This window comes from Canis lupus, chromosome 2 (assembly GCF_011100685.1).
Source record: "Canis lupus familiaris isolate Mischka breed German Shepherd chromosome 2, alternate assembly UU_Cfam_GSD_1.0, whole genome shotgun sequence".
Taxonomy (NCBI): Eukaryota; Metazoa; Chordata; class Mammalia; order Carnivora; family Canidae; genus Canis; species Canis lupus.
Genome location: NC_049223.1, coordinates 35,186,427 through 35,206,515, shown reverse-complemented (window position 1 = coordinate 35,206,515; position 20,089 = coordinate 35,186,427). Strand labels below are relative to the sequence as shown.

General features: G+C 42.5%; 4 protein-coding genes and 1 long non-coding RNA gene across 10 annotated transcripts in view; 1 reads left to right on the top strand and 4 right to left on the bottom strand.

Annotated features, from left to right (window-relative positions):
• Positions 1-831, top strand: part of LOC119870202 — a 64,938-nt gene extending 64,107 nt beyond the window's left edge. Inside the window, exon 5 of the long non-coding RNA XR_005355448.1 lies at positions 91-831. This is a non-coding gene — a long non-coding RNA (uncharacterized LOC119870202). The remainder of the gene's footprint in view (positions 1-90) is intronic.
• LOC111091928 (protocadherin alpha-1-like) overlaps positions 1-20,089 on the bottom strand; it is a 171,777-nt gene that overhangs the window by 3,756 nt on the left and 147,932 nt on the right.
• Positions 1-20,089, bottom strand: part of LOC111091918 (protocadherin alpha-4-like) — a 164,332-nt gene that overhangs the window by 3,760 nt on the left and 140,483 nt on the right.
• PCDHA13 (protocadherin alpha 13) overlaps positions 1-20,089 on the bottom strand; it is a 172,056-nt gene that overhangs the window by 37,893 nt on the left and 114,074 nt on the right. The window contains exon 1 of one of the 6 annotated variants that reach the window (XM_038530364.1): positions 9,088-11,718. The exons of the other annotated variants lie outside the window; for them this stretch is intronic. Within the exon in view, the coding sequence (XP_038386292.1) occupies positions 9,088-11,649 (2,562 nt within the window). The 5' untranslated portion in view covers positions 11,650-11,718. Of the gene's footprint in view, positions 1-9,087; positions 11,719-20,089 lie in introns of those variants that run through there. 6 annotated transcript variants of the gene reach the window in all.
• Positions 1-20,089, bottom strand: part of LOC119863934 (protocadherin alpha-12-like) — a 77,026-nt gene that overhangs the window by 3,761 nt on the left and 53,176 nt on the right.

Here is a 20,089-nt window from a genome sequence, read left to right as displayed (position 1 = left end):
GAGGGCAGTCTATTTTGAGACAGGGAAAGCTTTCATTGTTTTTGCTTTCAAATGCCTTACTAAAGGAATATCTCCAATTTGGTATTCTAGATCTAACAGGGTACACAGCCACAGAAGTTCTGCTGGTCTGGCTGGACTGCAGAGGACTGCAATCTGCTGCTGGCTTTGCAGACTGCAGCACGTCTGACCCAGGATGGATGAACGGGTACGAACTCCAGCATCCGAGAACCTTCTCTTCTGCTGATTGAAGAGGAATACCGGGGAGAGGAAAACACACCACGACGGGAGTTTGATCTTGTTTTGCTACATAATCCTTTTCGTAAAATTGTACTCGTTCCCTGCTTTTCTGAGTGTTTTGCCTCCTCACTCAATTACTGTTCACTCAGCTCTGATTGCTTAACAGGGAGTTGCTGAAACCCAAGAAGCACCTGGCTCACTCTGCACCACCTGTGTACTAGAAAGATCTGCTGTCCTCTGTCCACAGACGGTCACTTCAAAGTGGAGGGGACAAAAAGGAAATTATAGCCCCACCCCCAAAGACTGTTTGAGGAGTCATGGGCTGCGTAGAAGCTACTCAGGAATCAATGCGGACAAAATGAGCCACCATCACTATCTCGTTATTTATTAGCAAAAATTTGTTATTAAAAAAACCTGTGATAGATGTTTTCATGGGCAGAGATTAAAGTGGCTCTGTCACTGAACACTGAAGTCTATTTGAATGGAAAGATGAAGAGATGGAGGTTGTATTCTATAATTTCCTCTGGATTATAATGATCATATTTGGTAGACACAAAGCCACAGTAATATCAATACACTACTTCAAAATGTCAATCATTCTTGTTCTTATCCTTTTTATTGTTTATTCAAAGAAAGCAGAGAATTTCATAAACACCCCTTTTCACAACACCTAGGAAAGAAGTAATTCACATCTCTACTTCCTGACAGACTTTTGGGTGGTTAGATGGTATTTAGAGAGTTAGCCAAAGTCAAGGCCCAGAAAAAGCTACAACTCTAAGATACTTTACCTCAAATGTACCCATACACTAACTGCCCTCTCTGGTCCCTTCCACTTTGCTGGCAAAATATGAATGAATATGCAAACTGCTTCATCCTTGGTTTTTAAGTTCACAGTGTGCTATGGATGTACCATATAGAGTAGCATAAAACTCTACAGATGAAATGAAAGGATTCTCATTTTCTACTGGTGGTGCTGCAGAGAACAAAAGAGAAACTATTTGCAAATCATTCTGTAAACCTGGAACTATGACTGAAATATTTCCTATTAACCCAATCATCACCCTTACCATCAGCAGCCCTAGTATCAACTGTGAGAACCTTCTTTTAATAAAGACTTGGACATCTGTTGCCAGGTAAGTGTTCCCAATTTTTCTGTGAGTGGGTAATATTCATGATGAACACTGCTGCAACTTGATCTTTGGAATGAAAGCATCAACCTCATTTTGCTGAAAGGCACAGTTCTAACAGGACTGACCAAGAACTCAGTTTGCTACACAACCCCACTTCCTCAATGATAATTTGTCATACTGCTATTTTCTGAAATAGTCCATCAGCAACAAGGTGATTCTCAGATTCATTTGCCAGAATCATACTTATGACATGTCTTAGGATAGTAAGACTGGGCAGGGAAAAGGTAAAGAAGAATATAGAATGTTCTAAGTCTCCACACAATATTAGGCAAAGGGGTAAGCACTTTACATATTATTGCAAGTATCCTAACACTTTTTTTTACACCATAAATTCTATAAAAGGGATATCTCTTTTGTTCATAAAACATATGAATAGCCGTAGATATTCATAATACATAGCTATGTCCTCAGAGCTTAGCAGGGTCCAGGCATTTGGTAGGCCTTTAAAATGTTTTTGAATAAGTGAACTGTCATGCATGATAACATTAATGTACTTAAATCTATAGAAATATGAAATCTGAACTTGGGAAAGATTAGATTACTTGCCTGATTAGTGAGTGTGGCCGATTGTTACATTTAGGTCTCCCTAACACCAAAGTCTGTGGGGTTTTTAAAAAAGATTTATTTATTTGAGAGAGAGAGCAAGCATATGAAGGGGGGTTGGCAAGCAGAGAGAGAGGGAGAGAGAAACTTGAGCAGACTTTATTCTGAGCACAGAGCCTGATGTGGGGCATGATCCTAAGATCATGACCTGAGCCAAAACCAGAGCTACCCACTTAAACGACTGACCCACCCAGGCACCTCACAAAAGTTTGTGTTTTAAATTAATTTATATGGAATGACATATATTGTTAACACTTGAACAACATAGGTTAGAACAGTACGGGGCCACTTATATGTGGATTTTTTTCAATAAATACCATATAGTATTATAAATGTATTTTCCCCTCCTTATGATGTTCTTAATAACATTTTCTTTCCTCTAGCTTACTTTATTGTAAGAATACAGTATATAATACATGTAACATGTGTTAACCAACTGTTCATGTTCTCAGTAAGGCTTCTGGGCAACAGTAAGATATCAGTAGTGAAGTTTTTGGGGAGTCAAAATTTATACTTGGATTTTCAACTGTACATGGGCCTGGCACCCCTAACCCTTGTGTTGTTCAAGGGCCAACTGTACTTCCCTTTTTTCCCTTTGTTATATCTGAGTTTCCCAGATATTATTTTTAAATGATACAAAATTTAAAGTAATAAGTGTATATGGGTTTCACAAAAACTTGATTAGAGTTGGAAAAACTCAAGTTTAAAGGTTGACTACTGATATACCTGACACATTAGAAACATGTACTAAGGATTTGAATGAAGTGTGATTGTTTCGTCTGACACTTGGAGAGATGTTCTGTTGTTCTGTTGTTTCAAAGCTTAGTCCTTCAGGAGACTAACAGCCACAAAACTCCAGATGTGGAAAAATTGAATTAGGTAGTCCATATAGGTGACATAGCATTAATGAAGAACAAGAAGCCATTTCAGTTTCTATCAAAATTATAGCAAAGATTTAATGTATCTTGTAACGGTATTATTTATTATTTATACCATAGAATATCTGAACTACAGAAGGATGAATCACCTCTTTTGGGACAAATTTAAAATAGGCTTAAAATACCCTATCTCTGTCAAAAAAAAAAAAATCATAGGACCACTCAGGAAATGACACTCTTTGTCATGGAAATCCATGTTGAAGCTATCAGTAAATGGCCCTCTGAGACATGAAACTATAAGCAGCATCTTCTTCCCCTTCTCCTTTTTATTAGGACTCTATTAAGGATGTATCTACTGAAGATTTTTCACAGTCATACTTTGTGAACATTGATATGAACTATGATAGGCAGAATCCTAAAATGTCCCCCAAGATCCTCATATCTTGGTATATATGCATTGCATGATCTCCAAGAATAAATATGATGGATCGTACTCTGATTAGGTTATGTTATATGACACATTTGGCTTTAAGACAGGGAAATCAAATCATCTGGGCCGAACTGACCTACTAATCACATGAACCCTTTAAATCTGGGTCTAGAGATCAGAGACAGAAATTGGAGAGATTTGAAGCATGAGAGGGATTCCATGTGAGAGAATGTTCTCCAATGTTAGCTCTAAAGATGGAGAGGATCATGAGGCAAGGACCTGAGTACAACCCCTAGGAACCGAAACTGAGAGTGACCTCCAGCCACCAGTATCTAAGTATGTAGTCCACAAAGTAAATTCTGGCAGAAGTAAATTCTGCCAATAGCCCGAGTAAATTTGAAAGCATATTATCCCCCCAAGGCCTCCAGAAGAGAACTCAGCCAAGGTGCCATATTGATTTCTGCTCTGTGAAAACCTAAGCAGAGAATCTACTCATATCATGCAGGACTCTGAGATAAGTGGAAGTTGTTTTTAACCACTAATTTGTGGTAATTTCTTACAAAGCAATAGAAAATGAATATATAAACTGTTGGTCAATAAGGCAAAAAGGAGTATAACATTTAAAATAATCACTGCTGGGGTGCCTGGGTGGCATATTAGTCTTTTTTTTTTTTTTTTTTTTTTAGTAGTCTTTTTTTTTTTTTTAAGATTCTATTTATTTATGCATGAGAGACAGAGACAGACAGAGAGAGAGAGAGAGAGAGAGGCAGAGACACAGGCAGAGGGAGAAGCAGGCTCTATGCAGGGAGCCTGACATGGGACTCGATCCTGGATCCCCAGGATCACACCCTGGGCTGAAGACAGCGCTAAACCGTTGAGCCACCCGGGCTGCCCGCATATTAGTCTTCTAGTAAAGCAAACTGAAAAGATGATAAATATAAGAATTCTAAGTGAAATACTTTCCTCTGAAGTCACCTGCAACCCCCAATCCATGAAGCAGGAAAGTAAAATAAACATAATATTGAAACATACCTAATGGGTTCCAGTACAAGAGAAAGAGCTAGGTTCGCTTAATTCTGGACACACAGCCTGTTAGCACAGGGGTTATTCCCTCACTCACAGTTTTACTTCCCCAGAGCCCAGAGTGCTGACCCTGCAAGGCCAGAAAGGAACTGATGTTGCTTATGTGCCAAGGAACTAACATTTTCCTTCAACTTTGCAATGTCAAATATTTCTTTGCACTTGTCAACCTCAAATTCCTGAAAGAAAAAATTTTCATTTTTAGATGATTTGAAAGATTTGAAATACTGCTAAGGAATCCTCTCACTTTTGATTTTTGAAATCATGATTATAGATTATAATGCTCAAAATCTGATCATTCAGCTAAACTAAATTTATATTCATACTTAATATGCACAGGAAAATTGAACCAGGTGAACTCCTAACAAAAGTCATATTCAAAGAAACCTTTAAATCTCCATTAAATTCATCTAAACCTCTGGGTTTGGTGATGGCAAGTTTTCCTCAAATATTTGCAAACTGACATCATCCTAACCTCTCATTGAGAGCAAAAACTGGTGGCAAACCAAAGCAAGTATTCAGAACTGACTCTGCTATTCTGTGAAGCAGACAGCATGCCAATAGGAAATTTATAATATGCCAGGCTGTGTCCCTGCAGTGTTTGGAGGTAGACCAGATGCCCATGTGACAGCTCGCTCCTGGGTCAGAGGAAAGGATAGGCCAATGACATTCAAGCTACAATAAATAGATTTCTTCATCAGTCAGAATATGTGCAAGATACAGAGACTGAGAAGAGCTCGGCCATAATTTCATCTGGCTCAGCAGATCTGCAGAAAAGGGGAGGAAGGAGGTAATTTGAAGAAATTATTATATTACCAGACCAAAGAAAATAAACCTTTTCTCAGAAGAACAGTCCTATAACCAATATGGAAATGGCAAAACAAAGCAGTCCACCCACTTAAAAGTGACAATGAGAGGATGCAACACTGGAATGGAAGTTCACAGAATTTGTTTGCCTGTTCTGACCATCACACACTTTTTATGAATTCACCACCATGTCATTTTGTACCAAGTGTAAATTCTGATACAGGACAGAGTCACCAGATACAAAAGTCAGTCCTAGGGGAAAAAAATTAGATGCTACTAAAAGAAAGGTTAACTCTTTCAGATCATGGCATCTGCAATTAGGGTGAATGTGTATACACAGGGGCAGAAATACTGAAGATCTGATGGTTACAAATTGCTTGAAAATAAATGTCAGCAAACTTATTTCTGTTAGTCTTTTGTGATTTCCACATTGTATGCCACCTGGTCCCATGGAAGCACAGTTGGGCAAATCTGCCCAGAGTACTCAGAGTGACTCATGAGCAGTCACAGACCCATAAATGCACAGAATCTACCTTAAGATTTGGTTTCCTTTTCTTGGAGGCTCTGAAAGGGGAGTTAACCACATTCAGTATCAGGTTTTCAGAAATCTCCAAAGAGAAATTCTGCCCCATTGCCAAAAAGTTACTTCAAAAATCTCATTGCACAAATGGCTCATGAAATAAGCTCACCAGGGGTGAAATCTATCAAAAGATAAGAGTCTGGTGTTAAATTGCTGTTTAATAAGCAACAAAAGAGAAACCAGAAAAAGAACAGAGATGAAAGATCGTAACAGACTATGCCAGAGTCAAACAGATAAACAAATAAAAATATATCAGCCTGGTAGTAATATTTTTACTCATTGATCCTCCCATTTATGACCTACTTTTATGCAAGGAGTTACTCTTTCTCCAAAAGCAGTCAATTTACACTGCTAGATGAACCAGTGGTAGCCAAAATGCCAAAATATCACCTAACAAAAGGAGTATAAACATTGGGATTTCTGTCCACTCATATTATTTCAAACAGCAGAGCTGTTGGATTCAGACAAACAGGACTTAAAATAGACTAACAGAATGACTTGTGTGTGTGTTACTTAACCTCTCTGAGCTTATTTCCTCACATGTTAGATGTCGGTAAAGGTTTCTTTCATCTATGATTTACAAGAAATGAAATCACACAAAGCAGAACATTTTTATATAGCATCGTGGTCAATGAGTGCAGATTTCCTTACTCATCCCTTATAATCTTCATCTAATTTAACACACATGGCATGAGGTGCAGCTAGGACTCTTCTGCCATCTGCAGTAATTAGGTAGGGAAAAGAGAAAGCCTAACCTGGAAGTTTAATAGGCTGACCTAGCAGTCATGACTTTCAGAGTTGAGTGATTTTTGTTTCCATTTTGCCATGTTGACCTGACTCACTCTTTCCTCATAACTTTAATAATTTCAGGAGCTAGAGACCTTAGGGCTTTCACTGGATTTTCAACATGGCTGGCAGAAATCTGCCTTTATTACAATCATGCATGCATTGTCCTGGCAAAATCCCGCAAGAGCAAGCACTTTTCTGACATAATTTCCTCCCTCAATTAAAGCTTTGTGTACCAAAGTATGTATTTACACACAGGTCGGTGTAAGACAGAAATAGTTCATGTGTCAAAGTGCCCTACACTTTGAGCCAGGAGGAGGGTAAGATGTCATTCAGCTGAGCTTCCTGCTCATAGCTGGTGGCAAAGCTTGCCTGGCCTGCTCTCTCAGCCTCTTCACCACCTGCAGCCCACTCCAGGCCCCAAAGGGCTGCACAAAAATTTGTTAAGCAAATGTCTACAGCGTCCTTATTTAAAGCTAAGCCTTTTTACAAGCTTCCAAGAGCTACAATCTAAATATTTCTGGAAACTCCCTGATTTTGTCCCCCAGTTTTTCGTAATCTGCAATCTGCTCCTGTGGCTGCTCAGTATTGGCTAAAATCAGGCTTCTCTGACACATCTGCGTAAAATGTATCTGGGAAATACTCTCTATCCATCTGGGGCATCTGGGGTTTTTTTCCTGTATTTTATGCATAACTTTCTTCAAGCTTAGCATGAATTTAGAATGTGAAACTACGAACTAATAAAAAGACAGCAATATGTCACTAAAAATACATCACAAAAATATAAGAGGGACAAATATTACTAATTTCTTCTGTAGTACCTCTGAAAGTCCTAGCTACAAAAGTAGTTGTTTGGGAAGATGACAATTCATTACTATTGATGGAACAAAATTTTGGCTTCTGAAATACAACTTTGAGGTATCACAAAGCAGATGTCTATTTTCAAGCATACACATGGAGACACATTACACAAACATATCTTCACATTCATGCACTGTCCAATTTATATACATTCTTCATAATAAAGAACAAGCTGGCCTCATGCCTACCTAAAACTTAAGGGGTGCCTGGGTGTTGAGGTCAGTTAAGTGTTCAACTCTTGGTTTTGGCTCAGGTCATGATCTGAGGGTTGTGAGATCGAGCCCTGGAGTGGGACTCCACACTCAACACTGGAGTCAGCCTGGGATTTTCTCTCCCTCTACTTCAGCTCCTCCCCCACCTCCACCCTCCAGCTCCATACTCTCTCAAATAAATAAGTCTTAAAAAAACAAAACAAGACTTAAAACCCATGTATTTACTAACACCTGTCTTTCACATACAGCAAGCCATCCATTTTCTAAGGCTTTTCTAGCTATTGCAAACTAAATTTTAGAACCTGAAAATGAACATGTGCTTTGAGTATGTTGGAGTGTTGTTTGAAATACTGCCATTTAACTTAAAGATATAAAGGGCTTGAGAGGCTACCTCACATCTCTCTCTTTTTTTTTTTTTTTTTACTTCACATCTCATTAAAAGCTTAGAAATTGTCAACAGGAAATCAGGAGATTACAGGTTGTGTTTAACATAACACAGGAAAATCATCTTACAATGAACTTGTATTACGTAAAGAAAGATGAGTATCTCCTTCTCTTTCTCCCCACTTGTCCTGGTATTCACCACATCCCCACATGTTCTAATATCTCCCTAGCCCAACCAGACAAATTGGTTCGTGGTCTCTTTGCCTTACCATCCTTTATCTCCTCTGACAGCCCCAAACAGAAGAATTACCACATCAAAGAGCCAAAGCAAACTTTGGCTTCAAGGTGGAGATCCATAGTCTATCGCTTTATTGGCTTTATCACCTCTGACATAAATTTCCAGAAGACCCTACCACCTCAGTTTAGTGTAATTACTGGAAATATTAACAGGATAATTTTCAAGGTATAAACAAGGACAGCATGCAGAGCTGACCACCACAACCCCTAGAGGTCTCACAGCTTTAAACAAACAAACAAACAAACAAACAAACAAAAAACAAATAAAAACAAAAAACCCCCACTATGATAGCATTTCCAAAGAGAACTTTCCCTGTAGATGATACAGCAGAGACCATTTCTTCTTCAATCTCAAAGCATTAACCAGAATGGCATCATCTCATTCTCAAGCCTGTTCCATTCTTCTGCAGAGCTATATTTTAACATCAAATATTTAAGTCTAATCCTTATTTCTCCAACAATGTTATGCTTAAGGCTTCATAGATCTGAAAAGAAAACAAAACAATTCTCTGATGTTATTTTTCTAGAGTGGAAACAAAGTAAATTATAATCAAGTCACAGGCACTATACACACACACACACATATACATACATATACATACATATATATGTATGTATATATGCAGTTTTCCAGATCACTGCTGTTACTGTTAGTAACTCAATAGAGCCACTGATACTGGTGGGGGGGAGGGGATGTGTGAAAACACATGACCGTGGAAGAATCTCTTGACTGCTATCTCACCTCGTTTTGAGAAACAGCATCATTTTTGAGAATAATCAGGTTCCCAGCACTCTGCCCACTTTGGCCTGTGAGGTGCCTGCTGTCACTCGCTGCTGCTTGGGCTCCCCCAGGCCCCAGTCCTGTCTGTGCCCCTGTGTTATAAAACATGAAAGTGTCACTCCCTGAGCCTGCGGTCAGACAGGCCTTGTAGCAGTAGGTCTTGGTAAGGGAGCCATTCCCTCGCACTTCAATGAAATGAGGCTGCACTTTGAGGCCATGTGGTATCCTGGCATCAATATTGTTATTGGCCTGTTTGTTTAGTTCAGCCGGACACCGCTCTCTCACTCCACAGAAGCCCCCACAGCACGCAGTACCATACGCGGTGTAGCGGTAGCACTTGATGATGCTCAAAACAATGATTGTCAAAAGAAATATAAAAGACACTGTGCTTAATGCTATTATTAGATAAAGTGTAATTTCAGAGTATGTCCGAGGACTCTTAACGTGTCTCTGAGTATCTGGGAGGATCTTGGAGACTCTATCCACCACAGCCACTGTAATGGCCACAGAGGCGGACAGTGATGGCTCTCCATTGTCTCGGACCACCACGGTCAGGTTGAAAGTAGTTCCGCTCTCATCTCCCATCTTTCTGGTAGTCCTAATTTCCCCTGTGTGTAGCTCTACTTTAAAGAGGTCCAGGTCAGAAGTCTGGGCCAGATGGTAGAAGAGCCAAGCATTTTGGCCAGAGTCTGAGTCCATGGCTATGACTTTGGTGACCAAATAACCAGCAGGGGCAGTTCGAGGCACCATCTCAATGGCTGCTGACGAATTAGTTGAGGTAGGGTACAGGATGTGAGGGGCATGGTCATTCATGTCCACCACATACACATTGGCGGTCACAGTGCTGCTCAGTGGTGGACTCCCCTTGTCCTGGGCCTCCACAGTCACAAAGAACTCCCGAAACTTCTCATAGTCAAAGGAGTTGACAGCATAAAGGCTGCCACTGGCACTGTTAACGGAGACATAGGAGGTGACTGGTAGCCCTTGAATCTCCCTCTCCAGGAGGGAGTAGGTCACCTCTGCATTCTCCTTTTCATCTGGGTCTGTGGCTTGCACGGTGCAGAGCAACACCCCTGGCAAATTGTTCTCCTGGATATAGATGGAGTAGGAGTCCTTTAGGAAGCTTGGTGGATTGTCATTGATGTCAGAGATCTCAATCCGGAGTGTCCGCTGGGATGTGAGCTGTGGTACTCCCCCATCAGTGGCTGTCACTGTGATGTTGTAGGCAGCCACCCGCTCCCTGTCCAAGGAACCACTCACCACCAGCGTGTAGGAATTTCCAAAGCCATTCAGTCGGAAAGGCAGTGAGGCCTCCAGGCCAAGGCTCACCTTCCTGTTGAGGCCTGAGTCTTGGTCATTGACACTGAGGAGGGCCACCACGGTATTGGATGCAGCATCCTCAGGCACTGGGCTGTACAGGTCGGTCAGCACCACCTCTGGTGCATTATCATTCACATCCACGATGTCCACTAATACCTTGCAGTGACCCACCATGGGTACTGGACCCTGGTCCGTCGCCTGCACATAGATCTGGTAAGAAGAGGCCTCCTCATAATCTAGTGCTCCACTTACCCGCACTTCCCCAGTGTTGGCATCGATGCTGAAGAGCTGCCTCTCCCGGTCCGAGGTGTAGCTGCTCAAGGAGTACCTGAGCTCACCATTGGAGCCCTCATCCGGGTCCGAGGCATTCAGCTTCACCACCAGTGTGCCCGGGGGCGCGTCCTCCCGAAGCTGGACGCGGTAAGTGGACTGGTCGAAGGTGGGAGAATTGTCGTTAGTGTCCAGGACACGCACAGAGATCTGTGCGGTGCCCGAGCGGGCTGGACTGCCCCCGTCCACAGCTGTGAGAACCAGGTGGTGCAAGACTGCCTGCTCGCGGTCTAGGCCCTTCCGCAGCACCAGCTCCAGCACCTTGCTGTTCTCCTGCAGCGGTTTAAGGTCCAGCTCGAAGTGCTCGCTGGGGCTGAGCTCGTAAGTCTGCACGGAGTTGGCGCCCACGTCGGGGTCCTGCGCACTCTCTATGTGAAAGCGCGCTCCGGGGGCCACCGATTCGCTTACCTGAAGCTGGTAGTCGGGCCGCGGGAAGCGCGGCGAGTTGTCGTTGATGTCCAGTACCTCCACCTCCACGGCGCTCACCGCCACGGGGCTGTGCGCCAGCACTTCCAAGCTGAGCAGGCAGCGAGGCCGCTGCTCGCACAGCGCCTCCCGGTCAATGCGCTCGTTGACGAAGAGCGCTCCACTTGTGAGGTCCAGCTCCAGGTAGCGCGGACTGGGCGCACCCAGATGGTTGATGCGCAGGCAGCCCGGCCCCAAGCGCCGCAGCTCCAGCCCCAGCGCGCTGGCCACGTTGCCCACAAGCGCGCCGGGTGCCTGCTCCTCCGGCACCGAGTATCGCAGCTGGGAGGCCGCTGGGCCCGGCAGCGGCAGCAGCAGTAGCAGCAGGAGAGGCGGCGGCAGCCAGGACAGGGGCGGCCGGAGTCGTGGATGCTCAGTCGCCCCGGGTCTGGCGCCCGCCAGCTCCATAGCCACCGGCCGCGGTGGAGGTAGTAGCCGGGCAGGGCCGGAGGCAGCCGCTTCCCCCGCCGGGCTCCACGCCCGGGCCCCGCCTCCGCCTCCCGCTCGTGCTGCCGTGCGCCCGCGCCCCACCGCTCACGCGCTAGCAAACGCCGGCGGCCGCTCCCCTCGCCGGCCCTCCCGAGGGCGCCGGGCCCCGCCGTCCCCGCGGGCCCCCCATATCCCAGCGCCTCGGCTCGCTCGGGGTCGCTCAGCCCGGCTCCGCCGCCTGCCTGCCTGCTGGCAAGCCGCCGCCGCCGCCGCTCCAGGGGGAGGGAAGAGGAAGCAGAAGGGGAGGGGGAGGAGTGCTCAGCGAGTCCGGCTCGGGTTCCGCACCGAGGTGGCAGACGGCGACCGGGAGTGATGGGTCGCTCCAGCCACTCCAGCCCCGGCTCCTTCACCCTGGACCCGCAGGATCCCGGCAGACCGCGGGAACGCGGCCACTCCCTTTCTCCCTGCCCCCATCTCCCTGTTCAGCCAGTCTCCACGGTCCCTCGGCTGTAACGGCTGTAGGGAGATTATTCTAGGACAAGCAGTTATGTCCCTAGGACTTGGGCTATCGCATTCCCAGGAAAAGACTTCAAGCGCAATTCAAGAAAATAAACTCAGGGCCGCAGCCAAGTATGGGCACCTGGGCGGCGGCTCCACGTTCGAAAGAAACGCAAGGGAGGTGCTCCGAGGTTGCTGATGTTAGGGATTATTTACCTGACCCCAACATTTTCCCTACAGCACTCCTACGTAGTGCAGAAAGTGTTCAACTCCAGGGGCAAAGGGAGGGGAGATGGTAAGTGCGGTCCTCTCCTGCAGAGCACGCCTAAAACTAACATCCCGGGATCCCGATACTCAGTTCTGCCAGTAGCCAAGTGGCGCTTGATTTCGGTGTGTACCTTGGCAAATAACCAGTATTTCAAGTTTTAAAATTTTCTTTTAGAAATTGGCTCCATGAAACTGCAGGCTAAGTTTGACCCCTTTATATCATAGTGGGGAAATCTGGTAAAATTTTTAAAAAATTCTTCCCTCAAGCTTTTCCTTCTTTTACTCCAAATCTTTTAAATTTATCATCTAAGACATTTTCTTTGTTCTTTCAAGACTGATTTTTACTTTTTTTTTCTTTAACAAATGACAATGTCTTCAAGAGCCTGCAAAACCACTTCATCAAGAGGGTTACTCTTGATCTCCCAAGCCTGGCTGGAATTTGGACTCCATTAATACTTTGCAGTGAAAAATCTGCTATGAAGCAAAATGCAATGTGGGAGACTGGGATTTACCTTTACAGCAGGCAGCAGTTTCAATGGCTGCAGCTCACCTACCATAAATGAGGTTCCTTTACACCTCTGGCCCTCCTTTCTCCTAAGACTCAACTTTGTGCTACAGAGACAACAAAAAGACAACCAATTTTCTCTATAGTGAACATGAAGGCAAAAGGATCAGAGGAAGTGTCTCTGTGCTGTGTCACTGCCTCTGCTTCTCTGTTCCAGACATCCACTCTTCCCAGGCCTCATCTCTTCCACAGGAATTTACAATCCATTGCCCAACGTGCAGAAAGCACTGGCCAAAAAGTCCTTTCCCTTTCTTATTGCCCAGCCTCCTCTCACTCCTAGATCTTCCTCTGTGGGCCATTTTCTAGCTATGGGCTGGAGTAAAGCCAGATGAGAGCTGACATATGGCATTCTTCCCTCCTTGAGGGGATAGGTGAGGAGGGCCAAGGCAATGATCCTGATACCCAGATTTCAAAGGCCTGAACTAGCACATCCCTTCCTTCCAGCCACTGAGTGTACTTGCTGACAACTCTCCACAAACCAGCCAATTTTATTCCAGAGACGCCCCCAGATTCCTCCTATCACTGCTGCTTCTTATTTGTCCTCTTTGTTTCCTCAAGGGTGCAGAGTGGGAAGCAATTTCCATCACCTTCTATTCCTGTCTCCTTTCTTAGGTCTCTGGCTTCTCCTTCTCTGTCTGCTTCCTCTCCGAACGTCCCTACAATAACTGTCTCGGTTTGCTATGGTGATTTGATCTCAGAAAGCCTTAAACTCTCAAGTGCATGAATTGTAGGCCTGGCCTGTGTCTTCACCCATTACTTATTTCTGAAAATAAATGGCTTATAAGTGGAATCAAGTTATAAGTTGTCAGGAAGGTGAACTTTTCTTCTCTCATGTCCTCCCAGGCCCTGACCATCACTGCCACCTCTGCCCACAGCTCAGAAAGCTGGCCACTGGGTACTGACCATGCATGGATCTGTGCCCCTGAAAAGATCACAGGCACTTAAGGAAGAGATTAAGGTGACAAAGGCTTGGTGAAGTTTTTAATGGAAGCCCCCAAGTGTCACATCTCTTGAGAAAAAACAAGGCTTGTCTTTTAGTAATTTTGTCATCTTTCAGCAAGGACACCTGCCAGGTTGTCCATTTTGATGTGTCAGGATCATAAGCTTCAAGTAGTATTTACTCCCTCGGTGACTGAGAAGGCAAACAGAAAGCCAACACAAGTCAGCCATCTTTTCAAAACCATAGTACTAGAGAGATTGTACTATTTTTGGCACTACAATGATTTTGTTCCTCACACTGTTGTACTTACCCTCTTGCCAACCTTCCCAGTTGGTGGAATGAAATTGCATAGACTGCTGGCAGGTATCCTGTCTACAATATGAATATTAATTCTTTGACCACTGCTTCCCCTGTTAGGTACTCCCTTCCTGGAACCATCAAGAACCCCTATTTAAAAGCAGAACACAGGGATCCCTGGGTGGCGCAGCGGTTTGGCGCCTGCCTTTGGCCCAGGGCATGATCCTGGAGACCCAGAATCGAATTCCACGTCGGGCTTCCGGTGCATGGAGCCTGCTTCTCCCTCTGCCTATGTCTCTGCCTCTGTGTGTGTGTGTGTGTGTATGTGACTATCATAAATTAAAAAAAAATAAAAGCAGAACACAGTGTTTAGAAGCACAGACTTTAGAGTCAGTCATACACTTGCCAGACTGTGTAGCCTTGACATGCACTGGAATCTAAGCTTCAGTTTAATCATTTTAATGGGGGAAGACAGACAGTAAGTATTAAGTAAAACCCACTGGGTAGTTATGATTACATGAGATGATGTATTTAAAGCTATTTGCATAGTGACTGCCAAGTATAACTATTATCATTACTAAAATCCAACAATTTATTATCAGATAATACCTTAGGTCTCTAGGTAGCATGGAGGAAGTCAGTGATGATAGGAAGCTGGTGTGTACCAAAGTTAAGCTCTTCCAATTACTTCTAGAGCCTATCCTATACCTTGAAAACAAAAACCAGTCCTTTTCTAGATCACTAAGGAAAAGGGACTTCTGTCATGAGAATTCCTTCAAGGAATTTGCTTTCTCACAAGAGATTCACCTTTTTTAAAGTTTTCATTTATTAATTTGAGAGAGCGAGCACACAAGTGGGGATGGGGGGCAGAGGGAGAGGGACAAGCAGACTTTCCCCTGAGCACAGAGCCCAATGTAGGGCTTGAGAGTTTGGATCCCAGGACTCTCAGATCATGACCTAAGCCAAAGTCAGATGCTTAACCCACTGAGCCACCCGGGCATCCCCAGAGATTCACCTTTTTAGGACACATGAAAATACTTTAGCAACAGAGTACAGAAGAGTTCTCAAACATGCTGTAATCTCCAGCACATAGTACAGTGCTTGGCACTTAATTAATGTTTTTTGAACAGAACTAAATTTACAACTTGTGCAATCCTCTCAAATAGAAATAGCTTCTTCTTTTCTCTCCCAAGTCTTATGTACATTTCAAAATCCATCTTAAAATTCATCTAATCCAAGAAACATTGTCTATTCTAATAATAATGCCTTTTCTTCCTCTTTCACCACATATTTCTGAATACTAACATGTGTCATTCTTTAATTCATCCAAGTGCTTTAATAATTATTTCTTTATCTGAATTATAAGCAGCCTGTAAGTAGAAGCCATGTCTTATATTTCTGTGTATTCTTCAGAGTGTGAAAAACCTTATAAATTCTCAATAAATGACGTTTGTGTCATTTTATTCAGATCCTTTTTAGCAAATTCAAGAAGAGCTGCTACAATTCAGGCTTGCCCCCTTTGTTGTATATGCACAGATCCTGTCTAATGGAGAGAGGTCTCAAGAGTCTGAAATGACTTTACCAAACATTTTTTCCTTTAAAATTTGAAATACTTTGTATTTCATATTTGTGTGTACCCCTGGAGAACTTAATCCCACTAATAAAGTTTCTGGACTCTAAAAGAGGCTCTGTCCAAAAGTATTATGTGATCTATCTTTCTATCACTTTATATTGTGATTATAAAATACAAAGTACAAGTATTTGCTGCTTAGAACTAACAAGAAAAGTGACAGGTTAAGAGAATTGCCACAAAAGACAAGGTTTTGTGCCACGGTGAGGATGGTCTTGTCTATCCTTATGGTAGACAATAATTTTCAAATAGTATTCCTCAATTGTATCCCTTAATCATATTTGTGAAATGCATCTATCATGAGGTCACTGGTCACAAGAGCAAAAGCAATCACAACACAACCAAATTAAACCTATAAGAAAAATACTGGCACTCAGTGAACTCTGCTAATTCACATAAAATTCCTTTATTATTGCATCATTACAAATAATTTTACTTTGAAATGATCAGAACCAAACCATCTGGAGTCTTCTGGCCATAGGGCAAGGGGACATAGTCCATTAGTTTGATCAGGCTTTGGGCTGACCATGATAATATCTGCCAAATCAGGAAGGATCTAATTTTCATTTGTAAGATGTATATTTATGTTGCTTCACAAACTAAGCACATGATATATAATTCAAAAACAGAGACAATGAATATCCCAATGTTTATTTAGCACAGCCCAAAGTTGTTAAACATTTTCACTTTATTATAAAGGAATAGGATTTCTGATCTTTAGGCATCTCTGGAAGTAAAATATTTTCCTATATGGTTACAGAATTCTCTATAAGTATAGCATCCAGTGGATGGAGAGACAAAAAGATTCTCCATATAACATGACAGCTAAATTTTTTTCACATTCCCCTTCCTTCAAAAGGCACTAGCATTCAGGGAGAGATTTCTACATTTTTAGTTCTGAGAAACTAAAGAATTGCTGATTCTTGACCGAGGCATCTAAAAATTGCTTAGAATAAACAAGGGACTCAAACTACCTTTGGAGGAATAACAATAAAAGGGGAGAATAGGTCGAAGGATTGGGGCACATAGAGTAATATTAACAGATAAAGTCAAACTGTTCAATTATCTTGTGGCTCTGCTTCTCTATCAGTGTTCTCCGTCTTAGGCTCTCCGATAGCCTAACAAAAATCATAGAATGTTAAAGATTGAAACACATTTAAAAAGTATGTCACCCAAATTCTTTATTTTTCATTGAAGGAAATGTTTAAGCAAACTTGAACCTTAAGATCAGTGCCAGAAGTAAGTCAAATGTCTTTAACAAGAGAAATGGTCTTCCAGGGTAATGGAAGAACTTACAGATGTGACCAGAGAATCAAATTTCCTATTTTTAAAAACACTGTCATTAGATTTGATATAAATTCTTTCAAAACTCTAATATTAATAAAGCAATTATTTATGAGCACTTAGAAATGAAGGCATTCATGCTACAGACTACTTTGGCTTAACAAAACTGTAACATAAACCAACTACATAGACTTAAAAAATATTTCACATTAGCATTTTAGATTTTCAGTTGCTATAATCTTTGTTAAGGGAAATACTTCAGACAAATCTATCTGAAGTTCATGGAGACAGTTAAACAAAATCTCCCAATTTAATTAACCTTGCAGGGAACATGAAGAAAGAAAGGCTGCAAAATGGTATAATTAGGTGATTTCATAACTGTTTAACACTGCCAAAGAGTGTTTATTACTGGAATGCTTCAGAAGGTTAAGTCTAAGTGGGTGAATACAGCAATCCACTACTGGTCTTACTCCCATTCAATATTTTATCAATGACTCAAGATAAGGAAGCCTCAAGTGTCCAGGCCAATCCAGCAACAAGTTGAGCTGTCTGGAATGAGAAACTGCCTAGGTTAGCCATGTTTCTAATTCACTAAAATTAGTACCAGTATTTTATTGAGATTCAATACATGCCAAAAATTCCTAAGTTTGTATTTCAGCTAATTTCTGGCTTCTAGAAGTGCCACTAAAACTTGTTCCAAGTTGCCATTCATCATTTGGGGCCTCTTATTTTATTTATTTATTTTTTTAAAGACAGACTGTTTCTTTTTTTAAAAGATTATTTATTTATTTATTCATGAAAAACAGAGAGAGAGAGAGGCAGAGACACACAGGCGAGGGAGAAGCAGGGAGCCGGACGTGGGACTTGATCCCAGGTCTCCAGGATCACACCCTGGGCTGAAGGCGACGCTAAACCGCTGAGCCACCCAGGCTGCCCAGCCTCTTATTTTAATAGAAAACCTTGTCTGGCCCTGTTTCTCCTTATAATTCTTGGGATTTTAGCCATAGAACAAAATAAGATGGGAAACTGGCACTAAAGAACATCTTTGTTCCCAAGTGGGTTTTAGCCAAAGCATTCATTGATTTAGATACTTTTTTTCTTTCTCAAAAAAAAAAAAAAAGTACATATTGTTGAGGTTCCTTGAATTTAAACTGTTTTTCCACAGACAGAGGGAGAAGCAGACTCCATGCAGAGAGCCCGATGTGGGACTGGATCCCGGGTCTCCAGGATCGCACCCCAGGCTGCAGGTGGCGCCAAACCGCTGCGCCACCGGGGCTGCCCTCCATTTTTTTACTCTTAAGTTTAATTTCTTACACTGTATTGATCGGGCACCCGATCTCTCTCTCTCTCTCTCTCTCTCTCTCTCTCTCATGAATAAATAAAATCTTTAAAAAATAAAAAATAAATAAAAAAAATAAATAAACTGTTTTCCAAGATATGACCTGAGTTCAGTTTATTTATTTTTTTAAAGATGTATTTATTTATTTTTATTTATGATAGACACAGAGAGAAAGAGAGAGGCAGAGACACAGGAGGAGGGAGAAGCAGGCTCCATGCCGGGAGCCCGACGTGGGACTCGATCGCGCCCTGGGCCAAAGGCAGGCTCCAAACCGCTGAGCCACCCAGGGATCCCCCCTGAGTTCAGTTTAAATGAAGGCCATAATTTGCTTGCTGCTTGGAAGAAAACAAACTAAATTATACCTCTCAGATATTTATTAAAAGTATCTGTTCATTTATTCAGATTATGAAGTAACTGTTGGCTTTTTTGGGTCCCTCTTTCATCCTGATGCCTAAGCAGTTAACAGTTATTTTTTTTTTAACAGTTATTATTTCTATACATATCACCTCATTAAATCTTCACAAGAGCACAGTGAGGGTAGTATTGATGAAGATACTGGATCAGAATCTCCAGGAAACTTTTTTTATTTTTTATTTTTTTATTTATTTTTCTTTTTTTTTATTATTTTTTTTAATGATAGTCACAGAGAGAGAGAGAGAGAGAGAGAGAGAGAGGCAGAGACACAGGCAGAGGGAGAAGCAGGCTCCATGCACCGGGAGCCCGATGTGGGATTCGATCCAGGGTCTCCAGGATCGCGCCCTGGGCCAAAGGCAGGCGCTAAACTGCTGCGCCACCCAGGGATCCCTAAAGATTGTATTTATTTATTCATGAGAGATACAGAGAGACTCAGAGACACAGGCAGAGGGACAAGCAAGCTCCCCGCAAGGAGCCCGATGCTGGACTCAACCCCGGATCTCAGGATCACACCCTGGGCCGAAGGCAGACAGACAGACATGCAACTGCTGAGCCACCCAGGCGTCTTACCAGGAAGCTTTTTTTCATGCCTCTGGTTCTTGACATTCTGCTATAACATCTGACCACTATTCATGTATTCCTGATTAAGAATTATATTATTTGGTCTCAAGAGCTATTAATTTCCAATTATTTCATATGGGATCCTATTCAGTTGTTTCCATAACTACAAATGTTTTTTTCCCTTTAGAGACTCCTATTGAGTCTTCTGAAAATTTTTTAAGACCTGGACTTGATAAACTTGTAATATAAAATAATTTTTAAAAAAATTTATGATAGTCACACAGAGAGAGAGAGAGGCAGAGACACAGGCAGAGGGAGAAGCAGGCTCCATGCACCGGGAGCCCGACGTGGGACTCGATCCGGGTCCCCAGGATCACGCCCTGGGCCAAAGGCAGGCGCTATAACCACTGTGCCACCCAGGGATACCAAGTAATATAAAATAAATTTGTATTTCATACCCCAACTTCTTCTTGAGTATCATTTTCCTACCTAAAATATTCTTTTTTTTAAAAAGAGCCACTCATATGTCCCTCTACCTACAATATTCTGCCTAAATTTACAAATGCGGTTTTACAAATGATTTGGACTTTTCTGATATAAATCCCACTCATGTATTCCTTGAGA